This window comes from Prunus avium, chromosome 1, assembly GCF_965620075.1.
Source record: "Prunus avium chromosome 1, drPruAviu1.hap1.1, whole genome shotgun sequence".
NCBI classification, from domain to species: Eukaryota; Viridiplantae; Streptophyta; class Magnoliopsida; order Rosales; family Rosaceae; genus Prunus; species Prunus avium.
This window is the reverse complement of record NC_142284.1, coordinates 1,731,203-1,744,501: the sequence shown is the minus strand read 5'-3', so window position 1 is coordinate 1,744,501 and position 13,299 is coordinate 1,731,203. Positions and strand designations below refer to the sequence as shown.

Here is a 13,299-nt window from a genome sequence, read left to right as displayed (position 1 = left end):
ATTGAGATAAGAGAAGAATTTCCCAAAATACTATTCTTTTTTATTTTTTTTAAATAAATATTGCCACGGTGCGTCGCCCACCCCACGGGTTCATATTCCACTGGGTGCAGTACTTTAATTAGTTGATGCGGCTAAGAAAATGAAAATAGTTTGTGAATGTCAAGCCCACCTATTGATACACGTTTAATACTGGAAGCTTTCATTTTTGCCGACAAGCAGCACCAGCACAGCAGCAGTTGTTATTATCTTCAACATTTTTGCCGACAAGCAGCACCGACCTTAATATATTCTATGTTTTTTTAAATAATACACAACATATATTAAACTATTAAAAAAAAAAAAATTGTTCATTCAAGCGATAATCTACTTTAAACTAATCTAAGCTACGAAAAGGGGGATCCGAACTCGGATGCAAAGTAGAGTAGGGAACACATCTGTTCTAGCTAACTTGATTAAGCCATGTTTGCTTCAAAAATAAAAATTTAGTTGTCAACATGGATACAAAATAAGGGCTGCCATAAAGTACTGCGGTATTTTTCTTCTTTTTTTCTGGGTGGTTTCCCGGAGCCTGCAGCCAAGTTCTTTTGGTCTTCTCTAACAACTTCATCTACAAGTTTCCGATGAGAAACACGCTCTTGATGTTCACCTCTTCCTAAACAACGAAGAAACACCCCTCAGATACCTTTTATGTATTTAATTTGTTTCTCATATCTTTTGGTCTTCTCTAACAACATCATGTACAAGTTTACGATGAGAAACACGCTCTTATTGTTTTCCTCTTCCTATAAGTAGGACTCTTCATGCAAGGTGGTGAACCTCGTACTACAATTGCATTCTATAAACAATTGAATTCCTTAAAAATTCCCCAAAACATTTTCTCTACTTTTCAGTTTTCCTTGAGAATTGTCAATCTTGTGTCCATAACTCCTTGCGAGTCAGTTGGTCAGAATAGTCTTTCCATCTCTCTGCCTTAGTTTTCATCACATTCTTTAGTTTTGCGGTTTTCAATTGAGCTCAGCAGCAGAATGTCGACCACCCTGCATGCGAAACTTGGGTGCATTGAAATTGCGTTGCTTTTTGCTGTTCCAAAAAGCACTCTTAGCAAACACCAAAGAAAATGGCATTCTGCTTTTGCAACCATCTACTGCTCTAGAGCCTTCAACCTTTCTTCTCTTTCCAAACCCAAATTCACAAACATCAAAATACCTCGCTCTTCCTCTTATGCTACTCTTACTGTCAAGCCAGATAATGAGTTCGAAATTGATCAAACCACCCTCATTGACCTTGTCAAGGAGAAAAGCCTCAACCAGCTCCGGGAGCTGGGAGGGGTTGAAGAAATAGCATCAGCTCTCAAAACTGATGCAGAGCATGGAATCCATGGCTATGGTGATGCTCCAGACATTGCCAAAAGAGTTGAAGCCTTTGGTTCAAACACATACATGAAGCCACCAGCAAAAGGGTTCTTCCATTTTGTGTGGGAAGCTTTTAAAGACCTCACAATTATCATCCTCTTAGGCTGTGCTGCACTCTCTCTTGGTCTCGGGATCAAAGTGCATGGCCTTAAAGAAGGCTGGATCGATGGTGGAAGCATATTTATCGCAATCATTCTGGTGATTTCTGTGTCGGCTGTAAGTAATTACAGGCAGAACAGGCAGTTTGATAAGTTATCAAAAGTCAGTGACAATGTCCAAATTGAAGCTGTGAGAGGCGGCAGGCGCCAACAGATTTCGATATTCGATATTGTTGTTGGCGATGTCATTTGCTTGAAGATTGGAGATCAAGTTCCAGCTGACGGGTTGTTTCTTGATGGCCATTCGTTACAAGTAGATGAATCAAGCATGACAGGGGAAAGTGACCATGTGGAAATAAATCAAACCCAAAATCCATTCTTGTTATCTGGCACCAAAGTGGCTGATGGCTACGCTCGGATGCTTGTAACTTCTGTGGGCATGAACACAACTTGGGGTGAAATGATGAGCCAAATCAGCCGTGACACGAATGAACAGACGCCTTTACAAGCTCGCCTCAACAAGCTAACTTCATCAATTGGTAAAGTTGGTTTGGTTGTTGCTTTTCTAGTGCTCATTGTCCTGTTAGTTAGATACTTCACAGGAAATACACAGGATGAAAATGGAAATCAGGAGTATAATGGCAGCAAGACCAAAGTTGATGACATATTAAACGCGGTCGTTGAGATTGTAGCAGCTGCAGTTACAATTGTTGTGGTGGCAATTCCAGAAGGCTTGCCTTTAGCTGTGACTCTGACTCTTGCTTATTCCATGAAGAGAATGATGGTTGATAAAGCAATGGTGAGGAAGCTCTCTGCTTGTGAGACCATGGGCTCTGCTACTGTCATTTGCACTGACAAAACAGGCACTCTCACCATGAATGAAATGAAGGTGACTAAGTTTTGGTTGGGTGAAGAACCTGTGGCCGAAGAAGCTTTTTCATCTATATCTCCATATGTTCTAAATTTGATCCAAGAAGGGGTTGCTCTGAATACAACTGGTAGCGTATACAGGCCTAGTTCGGATTCAGAAATTGAAATCTCAGGCAGTCCTACTGAGAAGGCTATTCTTTCATGGGCGGTACATGGATCGAAGATGGATATGCAGAAAGTGGTGAAGAGTTGTAGCATTCTCTACGTTGAGGCCTTCAATTCACAGAAGAAACGAAGCGGGATTTTGATGAAGAGGAAGGCTGACAACAATACAATTCAAGCACATTGGAAAGGAGCTGCTGAGATGATACTAGCAATGTGCACAAATTACTACAATGCCTCTGGACTTGTTATAAATATGGATGACAATGCAAAAATGAGATTTGAGCAGATTATTCAAGGTATGGCAGCTAGCAGCCTCAGATGCATTGCATTTGCACATAAAGAAATTCTAGCAGAGGAGCAAGTGGATGAACGAGACCACAAAGCTTTGCTAAAAGAAGATGGATTGACTCTATTAGGACTTGTTGGTCTTAAAGATCCATGCCGTCGCGGGGTGAAGGAAGCAGTTGGAGACTGTCAATATGCAGGGGTAAATGTCAAAATGATCACAGGTGACAATGTTTTCACCGCAAAAGCCATTGCCACCGAATGTGGGATACTCAAGCCTGATCAGGACATGTTCAGTGGAGCAGTGGTAGAAGGTGTGCAATTTCGCAACTACACGCCGGAAGAGAGAATGTTGAAGGTGGACAAAATCTGTGTAATGGCAAGGTCGTCTCCATTTGACAAGCTTCTAATGGTGCAATGCTTGAAACAGAAAGGCCATGTGGTTGCAGTGACAGGTGATGGCACTAATGATGCACCAGCGTTGAAAGAAGCTGATATAGGACTTTCTATGGGAATTCAAGGCACAGAAGTTGCCAAAGAGAGCTCAGATATTGTGATCATGGATGACAACTTTGCATCAGTGGCCACAGTTTTGAAATGGGGAAGATGTGTTTACAATAACATCCAGAAGTTCATCCAATTCCAGCTCACTGTCAATGTTGCTGCTCTTGTGATCAACTTTGTAGCAGCAGTTTCAGCAGGTGAAGTCCCATTAACAGCAGTTCAATTGTTGTGGGTGAATTTGATCATGGACACACTAGGTGCTCTGGCTCTTGCCACTGAGAAGCCCACAAAAGAACTCATGGAGAAGAAACCAGTGGGAAGGACTGAGCCTCTCATCACCAACATCATGTGGAGGAACCTCTTGCCTCAAGCACTGTACCAGATTGCAATCCTCCTGACCCTGCAATTCAGAGGCAAATCAATCTTTGGTGTGGATGACAAGGTAAAGGACACCTTGATCTTCAACACTTTTGTGCTGTGCCAGGTGTTCAATGAGTTCAATGCAAGGAAGCTTGAGAAGAAGAATGTGTTCAAGGGAATTCACACCAATAAATTGTTTCTGGGGATCATTGCTGTGACAATTCTGCTTCAGGTGGTGATGGTGGAATTTCTGAAGAAGTTTGCAGATACAGAGAGGTTGAATTGGGGGCAATGGGGTGCATGTATTGGAATTGCAGCTGTTTCTTGGCCAATTGGTTGGGTTGTCAAGTCTATACCTGTACCAGAGAAACCCATTTTCAGCTATCTGAAGATGAAAAAACATAAGAAGAACTCCATTTGAAGTATTTTTAAGGAAGGGGACTGATTTTCCCACTCCTTTTTTATCCACTTACACTCTATTTTGAATCCCCCAGGTATGATTGCATACTTTTATTTGATAATTTATTAGATTCTTTTATTATTCTAAAATAATGTAATTAAAACTTTGTTGCAGAGCATACAGTTTATAATGTAAGTAGATTCAGCATATAGTTGATAATGTAATTTAATCTTCAGATTTCCCTATTTTAATACACAACTTTAATAAATTATTTTTACTACTTTGCTTTTCTATTTTGAGAGTAAGCGATAATCGTATTCATAACTTAGGCACCAAGGCCATTAGCCGTAAGGGCATAAACTTCCCAAAAAGGGTTGATACAAATATGGAAGCACATTAACCACGCAAGGTTATTCCAGATACAGAGAAATACACCACAAGTATATCTCCACTAATAGTGGCATAAAGCCAAATAAATTTCAGACGTGGACAACAGCGCCAAAAACTACCAATATAACTACAACTTTTAAACTCTCACAAGTAAAAATACAAGTAGAGACTCAACTACAAACAATGCACCCAACTCACAAAAGATTTGATACAATTATTACAACCCAAAAAAAAACTGCAAAACCAACCGAGACGACAAAAAGCAGAGTTGCCATCGTCGCCACCACGAAAACAGGAACACTACTGTCGAAGCCCAGGTTTAGGGAAAAACCGCAGCCACACAAAACCCACAAATCTGCGAAAAGAATCCAAATAACACCAAAATAAAGCCGCAAAACAAAGGGACATCACAAGGTGAGAGGGATTTAAGGATATTTGGGGCAACAAAAAAGTAGAGTAAAGAGCACAACCAAACCCTCAAAGGAAGGCAATAGAAAAGAGTGAGGAAGGGGATGAGAGAAGATAAGGAAGGAGAAGGAAAGAGAGGGGAGGAAAGGCAGTGGCCTTCCCACCCCCTCCACTAGGATAGAGGAGTGGCTAGGGTTTGAGAGGGAGAGAAGTGGAGGCTAGACTTTTGCTTTCCTTTTTGTTTTCCTTTTAGCACCAAATTTGAGTTCAAATATATGCTTGTAGGAAATCTTAACAAGTTCATCCGGTGTAGCTCATAAAAAGCGTAGCTTTGAGTTTCTTGTTGAAAAAGTAATGCATATTTGTGTAGATGTAACTACACAATTCTAGAAAACTTAAGAACCTACAAACTAGATGATGAAATGTCGGCAACACACAAATAAATATGCAAAGAATATTCTAGATGAAGCCACACACTTGTAGCTGGAGAAAAGAGAACAAGTCGGTGGGACTAAAGCATGGCGGCAAGACTCAACTATAAATAGACATGCAATGTAATCTAGCAAAATGGAGTCAACAAAAAGAACTCCCAAACCAGATGTGGAGTGAACTAATAAACTCCCAAGACCCAAACTAAGTCATGCATGTGGGGGAGTAAACATGCCAACTCCCAAACTAAGGGAGCCAAGAGCTACCCAAACAAAGCTATGTTGAGGAGCCAATAAGCTCACAAAGCTAAGAGAGAAAGAGGGCCAATAAGCCTATATATAAGTTCAGAAAGAGGCCAATTAGCCTACACCAAGTTATGTATCATTCTCCTTCAAATATAATAAAATTACTTTGTTCAACTATTGTCCTATTGTTCTAAACTCCTTCAGACATAAACCAACAATGGTATCATAGCAACATCACTCACAATCACCCTATAATCTAACAAGTGGTATGAGAGCGTCACAAACACTCATCACACACCTCCTAAATTCCAACATGTTTCTGGATCCAAATCCCAGCACTGAAAATGTTAAAAACTATTTTTACTACTTGGGCTTTTGCTTTTACTTTTGTTTTACTTTTAGCCCGTAATTTGAGTTTAAGTATATTTTTTTAATGAAATATTATCAAATTTATCCGGTGTAGTTCATCAAACACTCGACATATGGAATCTCTGGGCACAAATTAATTATAAAACCCAATGTTGTAGTTATCCTTTAACAATAAAAATAAAGATTTTAAACAAATAATAATTGTATCATATCTTGAGGAACGGAGGGAGGACTGCTCAGCCCATCCAAGTGAAGGTTGCTCCACAAAAGAAGGTAGGCATATCTACTACATGTTTCGTGATTATAGAGCATAGCTTTCATCTTTGCATCTGCATCCAGCATGGCAGCTTTCACAAGTTATCCTCATTTTAGTTTGTACTATTTGAAATCCGTGAGTCTGTGACCATTTGATTCAGTGGCATTCAGCTTTTACATTTTTGAAGAATGTCCGGAGTTCAAATTTTATCGACGACAGCATTTGAGTTTCGTTTTTGCTATAATATTGTAAGCATAAGGTGGACCTTAGTTGTTTGATGCATTAACGTGCATTGTCCACCAATCACCATGCATACAGATAAACAGGAGATATCCATTACCAAATGGAAGTTTCCCTCTCCGCATAAACCCAAATATATGAAATTCTAATATCAATAATAGTAAGCATCCAAAGCAAGTTCAAGCAATTTCTCAGCAACTTCCCATGGATATTTTTCTTTTCAGTGAATCTTGCTAAATTATTTCATCCATCACTCAATATTTGAGATAAAATAATCAGGTAGTTCTGTTCTATGACTTTGAATCTGTGTATTGTAAACTTAGCATAGCTAGAAAGAGGTTGCATAAGGCTTATGCTGCCATCTTTTTTTGCAGCATAAGAGTAGTTTACTTATACTATTCTTTCTCACCGTATATTCTGTGTTTTCTATCACACTTTCAGGTGAAAGTCGTTAACAATTTTTATTTTTTTAGGAAATTGAACAAGTAAAGGTTAAGTTGACCCCATGATTCTTGTAGACTTCAAATTTAATTCAAATAATGTCTGCACAACTTCAACTACAGAGAAATTCTTGAGTTTGGACCACGTTGCCCCGTCCGGCACTTTCACAAGCACTGAAGTTACGTTGCATGTAATTGCAATGTTATTTGGTCCGTCCGAGTTAAGGACCTCTTTTGTTTGCGCTTTATTTAATGCCACTGCATTTGCTGCTACAATGTATTAGAATTTTCCGATTAAGTAGTACGTGAGTTTCACCTGGAGTCAACATTTTGAATCTTTGTCGTTGAACACCCATTGACCACTCCCATTGGAGTTTTGAAGGCGTTATAATTACTTCTTTTTAGTGACGTATGATCTCTTCGGCTTAGAGTGACATGTACGTGTTTCCTTTTAACTGTTTTAGTGGAAAAAGTTTGTTTAATGGGCATGAGGAGTCAGAAATTTTCATGCGTAGGGACCCTTTTAACAACATATTGCTAAAATATGAATATGATTTTTCAATATGTTCAGATGTTTATTTTTCTTCATAATGAGGTATATATATGAGTTTACAGAGTGCTTTACAAGGAATGAGAATTAATTAGGAATTAGGAAAGTATCTCCTAATTATACACAAATTTATCAACTAAATGGAATGGGAAAGTAAATCTCTTAATTAATCAAGGAAATAAATCTCCTTGATTAATTAGGAGACTCGCGTCAACACTCCTCCTCAAGTTTGTGCATATACGTCACCAATGCCCAACTTGGTAAGTGAGTTATAAAACACTCTGCTACACACAGCTTTGGTTAAGATATTAGCTAATTGATCTTCTGATTTTACGAATGGTAGGCGGATGATCTTCTTCTCAATTTTTTCTTTGATAAAATGTCTATCCACCTCAACATGTTTGGTTCGATCATGTTGAACTGGATTATGGGCAATATCAATAGCTGACTTGTTGTCACAATGCAACTCCATTGGCTTTTCTGGCTTGAAACCTAATTCTGTCAAGAGTCTTCTGATCCATAGCAATTCACACACTCCATGAGCCATTCCTCGATACTCTGCTTCTGCACTAGACCGAGAAACCACATTTTGTTTTTTACTCCGCCAAGTGACTAGATTACCTCCCACGAAGGTGAAGTAGCCTGAAGTAGAGCGTCTGTCAGTAATGGATCCAGCCCAATCAGCATTTGTATATCCCACAACTTCAAGATCTCTATTCTTTGAGAACATTAATCCTTTTCCATGGGCTAACTTTAAATACCTTAAGATTCGATTAACTGCATTCCTATGAGACATACTGGGTGAATGCATAAACTGACTAACCACACTCACAGCATATGCAATATCTGGTCTTGTGTGGGCTAAATATATTAACCTTCCAACAAGGCGTTGGTACTGTTCCTTATTGGTTGGTTCTTGATCCATACCTTCACACAATTTGTGATTCATCTCGATTGGTGTGTCAGCAGGCTTATATCCAAGCAATCCTGTTTCAGCAAGTAGATCCAATACATACTTCCTCTGTGACAGAAATATACCATTTGCGGACCTTGCTACTTCAATTCCAAGAAAGTACTTCAGATCACCTAAATCCTTCATCTCAAATTCCTGAGACAAATACTTCTGTAGTTTCAATTGCTCTCCTGTGTCGTTTCCGGTCACAACTATGTCATCCACATAAACAATCAATGCGGTAAGCTTCTTTCCATCACGCTTCAAGAACAAAGTGTGATCCGAATTACTCTGTGTATATCCAAAAAACTTCATGGATTTAGTGAATCTACCAAATCATGCCCTGGGAGACTGCTTTAATCCATACAATGACTTTTTGAGCTTGCAAACTTGATTCCCCTTGTCACGAGTGAAGTTACATCCTGGTGGTAAATCCATATATACTTCTTCTTCCAGGTCTCCATGTAGGAATGCATTCTTTACATCAAACTGATGTAATGGCCAATCGAGATTTGCTGCTAGAGACAGGAGGACTCTGATAGTTTTGATCTTGGCTACTGGGGCAAAGGTTTCTTGGTAGTCTATCCCATATCTCTGTGTGTATCCCTTTGCCACCAATCTAGCTTTATATCTTTCAATAGATCCATCTGCCTTGAGTTTCACAGTATAGATCCACCTGCATCTCACTGTCTTATTTCCATGAGGTAATGGCACGAGTTCCCATGTGCCATTCTTTTGGAGAGCTTGCATTTCTTCATCCATGGCTTCTTTCCATTTTGGGTCTTCTAGTGCTTCAGTTACACTGTTGGGAACAGGTATGTCGGCTAACTGCTTCACAAAGTGTACCCGTGACTCAGATAATCTGGTGAGGGATACATAATTGTTGATGGGATATTTCCCCTTTGCATTAAGATCTGCTTCGTAGTGAACTGGGGGTTTACCACGATTTTTCCTTTTTGGAATCTGATATGTAGGTTCTGCACCTTCTGAAATGCAATCAGTTATTTTATTAATGTTATCAGTTTCAGGTAGAGAAGTTACCTGAATGACGTTCTCAGCAGATGATTGGTGTGGTACTGGAGCTGAAGAATTCTCCGGAGCAGGCACAAACTCTTCAATTCTCTCCTCCTGAGTGTGATGGCTGGGATCAGACTGAAACGGAATAATTTCAGAAAAAACTAGGGGGAGCTACCGGTCGTGCGGGTCAGGCGACCGGTCGGTTTCAGGCAGAGTCGTGGACGTGCGTTGTGACGTGCGTGGCGACAGGTCGTGAGAGTCATGCGACCGGTCGCTTTCAGGCAGAATCGTTGGCGTGCGTGGTGACCGGTCATTAGAGACATGAGACCGGTCGCTTTCAGGCAGAGTCATTTGTGACCGGTCGTTCGTATCTGGAGACTATGATTGGTGAGGTGGACTCAGGAGTCTCAAAAGTCATTTCGACTGCTTTGTTTTTGAGCTTTGCATGTGCCCTAGTTTCCGCCATAAGTTTTTGACAGGAGTCCCACTGGGCGTGCCAAAAGTGTCTGCCGCGCAAATCTCACGGCCTGGAGTTCCGGGCCGAGGGGATGTGTGTTGACACGCGGTTTCCTGCTTTTGGGTGCGGTGCGGTTGTGCGCGGGCGTGCCAGCACGGTCTACCGTGCGTTGAGTTGGTTGATGGGGATAGAATGGTTAAGTGGTGCGCCTGTTTGAACTCGTCTTCTAATCAAACGATTGTAGCCGAGAGAGGAACTAATCTCGGCTGTTAGGTTCACGGCCTGAACTACAAGGCCGTTGAGTGATGGTGTTGGTGGTGGGTTTTGGGCGGTCGTCCGACGCGTCGCTCAGAGAGCGACGGTCGTATGATATATGGGGTGAGGGAACGAACAAACAGAGATGGTGCTCCGGCGCCTTGAAAATCAAGGGTCGTATGATATATTAATGAATGAATTTTCCTTACAAACTATCACTACTCCTAGGAAAGCAAGTAAAGATATTGAAAGTGCATTACAGGAAAAAATAAGTTGCTCCGTGGGAGGCTTTTGTTTGGTGTTGAACCCTTTGAATGGAGCTCGAGCCCTGTATTTATAGGAAGAGTTCCTGAATGAGTAATCGAGGCTGAATTTACGCATAGTGGAGTCTGATTAGCGCAAGTGGGCGTCCAATCGACATTTGGGATCGTGAAGCATGGTGGTGTGACCCCATAAATCCTGGTGAATCTCGGCCGCCGCCCTAATCGTGGTTCCTGCGCAGCTGGCCGTGGAGACGCATTTATTGCTCTGATAGCTGGTGACCTAATCTCTCAAGCTACAAGAATTCTTGTGAGAATGTCTACGTCTAATCACTCTGTCTTCTGTCGCCAAGACCTGACTTCAGTCACTTCTCACATTCCCCCATGCATTAAATGCTTATTTGTGGCCAGTGGGTTTGCTGCATTTAAACAGGCACTACTTCATTAAATGAAGCATGGGTCCCTGCTATCACGTGACGATCTGACTTTAATATCTCTGGCCGTGATTTCGCTTGGCCTCGGCCTCGGCCTGCACTCGAGGCCGAGATGATCATGCCTTAGCATTTTTCTCTTGTTCTTAGGAAGGCAAAGCACCTTGTTGAAACGCTGCGTTTCAGTGTTACGAGCAAGTGCCAGGGCCGAGAAAGGGAGCTCCTTCGGCCGGCTTATGGCCGTGATTTATTAGGCACAAACAGATTTCATTCATAAACCATAATTGGCATACAAACAACAACACAATTACAGTGGCCTCGTTAAAACCTTCCTAGGAAAATCACATGGGACAAACCCCAGGGTAGGAAAGAGTACCACACATGCCATAGACTACCAGGAGAGTTCGACCCAAACCACTTCAGATCATTATAAAAAATCAGAAAAGAAAAAAACTTACTAGACACCAACACAGTAGACCCATAAGAGAGAACCACAATGCAACCCAACTATTAAAAGAAGCATTCTATGAGAACTTATAGTCCTTTGTACATCACAAGAACAACATCGCACACAAAGAAAACATGGAGACGACAACAAAGAGGAACCCCAGAGAACCCCACCAACTTAACTCAGTGCCTGACAAAGAAAAATCTAATATGACCAAGCATAATTCTTCAGGCAGTGCAAAGCAGAGAAAAGCTGCAAAGGGTCAACACAACAATGGGAGAAAAACAAAAGGACAACAAGATAGAAAAACAACAAAGAAAAACCCCTCAAAAAACACATTGTCGCATCCTAACACTATCAAAAGAAACCTCCTATGAAAGAACCATAGTCCGTTGAATAACACATAACTGGAAAGCATGTAGAGAGGTAGACAACAGAAAACACCACACAAAACAAACCCTACGCCGGCCACTTAACCTGAAGAAGAAGGCTTCAGGGAACAGAGCATTCGTCGGATGCCAAGCCCACGAACACTCCAGCAACACACTAAGGTTGGCCCCTAGGAGGCCCCAGAAGACCGGTCTCCTAAGCCATATCAGAAAGAGCGGCACTGCAAAATCTCCAAGCCACCATCAATCAAGTAGCGATAACTTCCGTGAGCAATCTCAGTTTCCAGAGATGCTTTCATTTGCTCATACTCGTGCGTCGCTGGCTAGGCGCAGGATGGTCATAGAAACTAATCACCCGAGCACTGGACTTCTCAGTCTCATCAAAACCTTGCCCCCCCCCCCCCCACCAAAAACCAGGATCCCATCCTCCCACCAACACACTCGAGAACGAAAATCAACTGTCGCACCCCAAATCTTCCATCAACAACAACCCTACCACGCAATCAAAATCAGCCGGACAAAACGTAGAGAGAGGAGAGGAGGCAGCAATAGCCACAAGTAGATGAGCGAGAGAAAACCCTAGGCTTTCTGTGTTTTTTCCACGGCTCTCCTCGCGTAAGAGAGCAAGTCTACGACAGCCAAGGGGGAAAACCAAACGAAGAGTTTTGTGTACCAACGAAACTGACTGAGACGATGAGCAAAGCAGCAGGAGGTGACTTCGCACAAATGCTGGAGGCCGGAGAAATCAAGGGAGCAGCATTAGGAGCCGACGTCTGAGAGTGACAAGACCAAAAACCCTAGCTGCGCAGAAACCCTTGGTTCTGAAAGTTGTTTCCCACAACTCTCCTCGTGTATAAGAGAGCATCCAACCTAATTGAAACTTGATAATATATATTATATCATATGAAGAATAACATAATAAACCGAAGTCGCAAATATGGTATCCAACCTTTTTTTGTTTTTTTAAGACATTTCTTATTGAGATGGGCGATAGTATACTAAACTCATACACACTACACGGATGCTAGGACTCGAACCCAAGACCTTACCTGAGGGAGTAAATACTCCAAACCATGGATCTTTTGCTCCAACCTAGTTATAAGAGCAAAGAAATGGTTGAAAATGATTCTTGGATTTTAAGGATTTGCATAAAAATAATAATAATATGTATACTAATTAAATTTTAAGGACAGTGATCCAAAAAAAATGGTAAACTTGAAGAGGAGACTCTTGGAATATTAATATATTGTCTAAAAAAAGAGGTAAACTTTAAGAGTATCACAAAATATATTAATATATTGTGATGGGGGGCCGGGACCACTTAGTGGGCAAGAAGAGTGATGTTAGATATTTTATTAACTCTTAAATACGTGACGGTAGTATCACTTTGTTGTAGACGATGACGTCAAGTTCAAATTTCATGAAACCCAACTTTCTGAAACAAAAGAAAATATTTAAAAAAAAGTGTTTAACGCAAACTTTTCGACAAGAGAGATTTATGTTTGGTACATGGAATTGTGCCGACTAACGTGTGGTGTATACATCATTCTAACGATATTACTATTTTGCGAGCTTTACTACGTACTGCAAGCATCAAGCTCAATCCATGCATTCTCTTCTATTTACTTTTCTTCAAATTCCAACCTAATTTGATCTCTCGTTCTTCTGC

At 41.0% G+C, this 13,299-nt stretch overlaps 1 protein-coding gene across 1 annotated transcript; it reads left to right on the top strand.

The window, feature by feature from the left end:
• Positions 1-632: 632 nt before the first annotated feature.
• Positions 633-4,374, top strand: LOC110760953 (putative calcium-transporting ATPase 13, plasma membrane-type). The gene has a single exon (XM_021963313.2). It carries the CDS (start codon positions 1,026-1,028, stop codon positions 4,113-4,115), a length of 3,090 nt encoding a protein of 1,029 aa, XP_021819005.1. The 5' UTR covers positions 633-1,025; the 3' UTR covers positions 4,116-4,374.
• The last annotated feature ends 8,925 nt before the right edge of the window (positions 4,375-13,299 follow it).

Bases quoted from the DNA above. Each gene is read 5' to 3' on its own strand.
- LOC110760953 (XM_021963313.2), top strand. From the start codon at position 1,026: ATGTCGACCACCCTGCATGCGAAACTTGGGTGCATTGAAATTGCGTTG.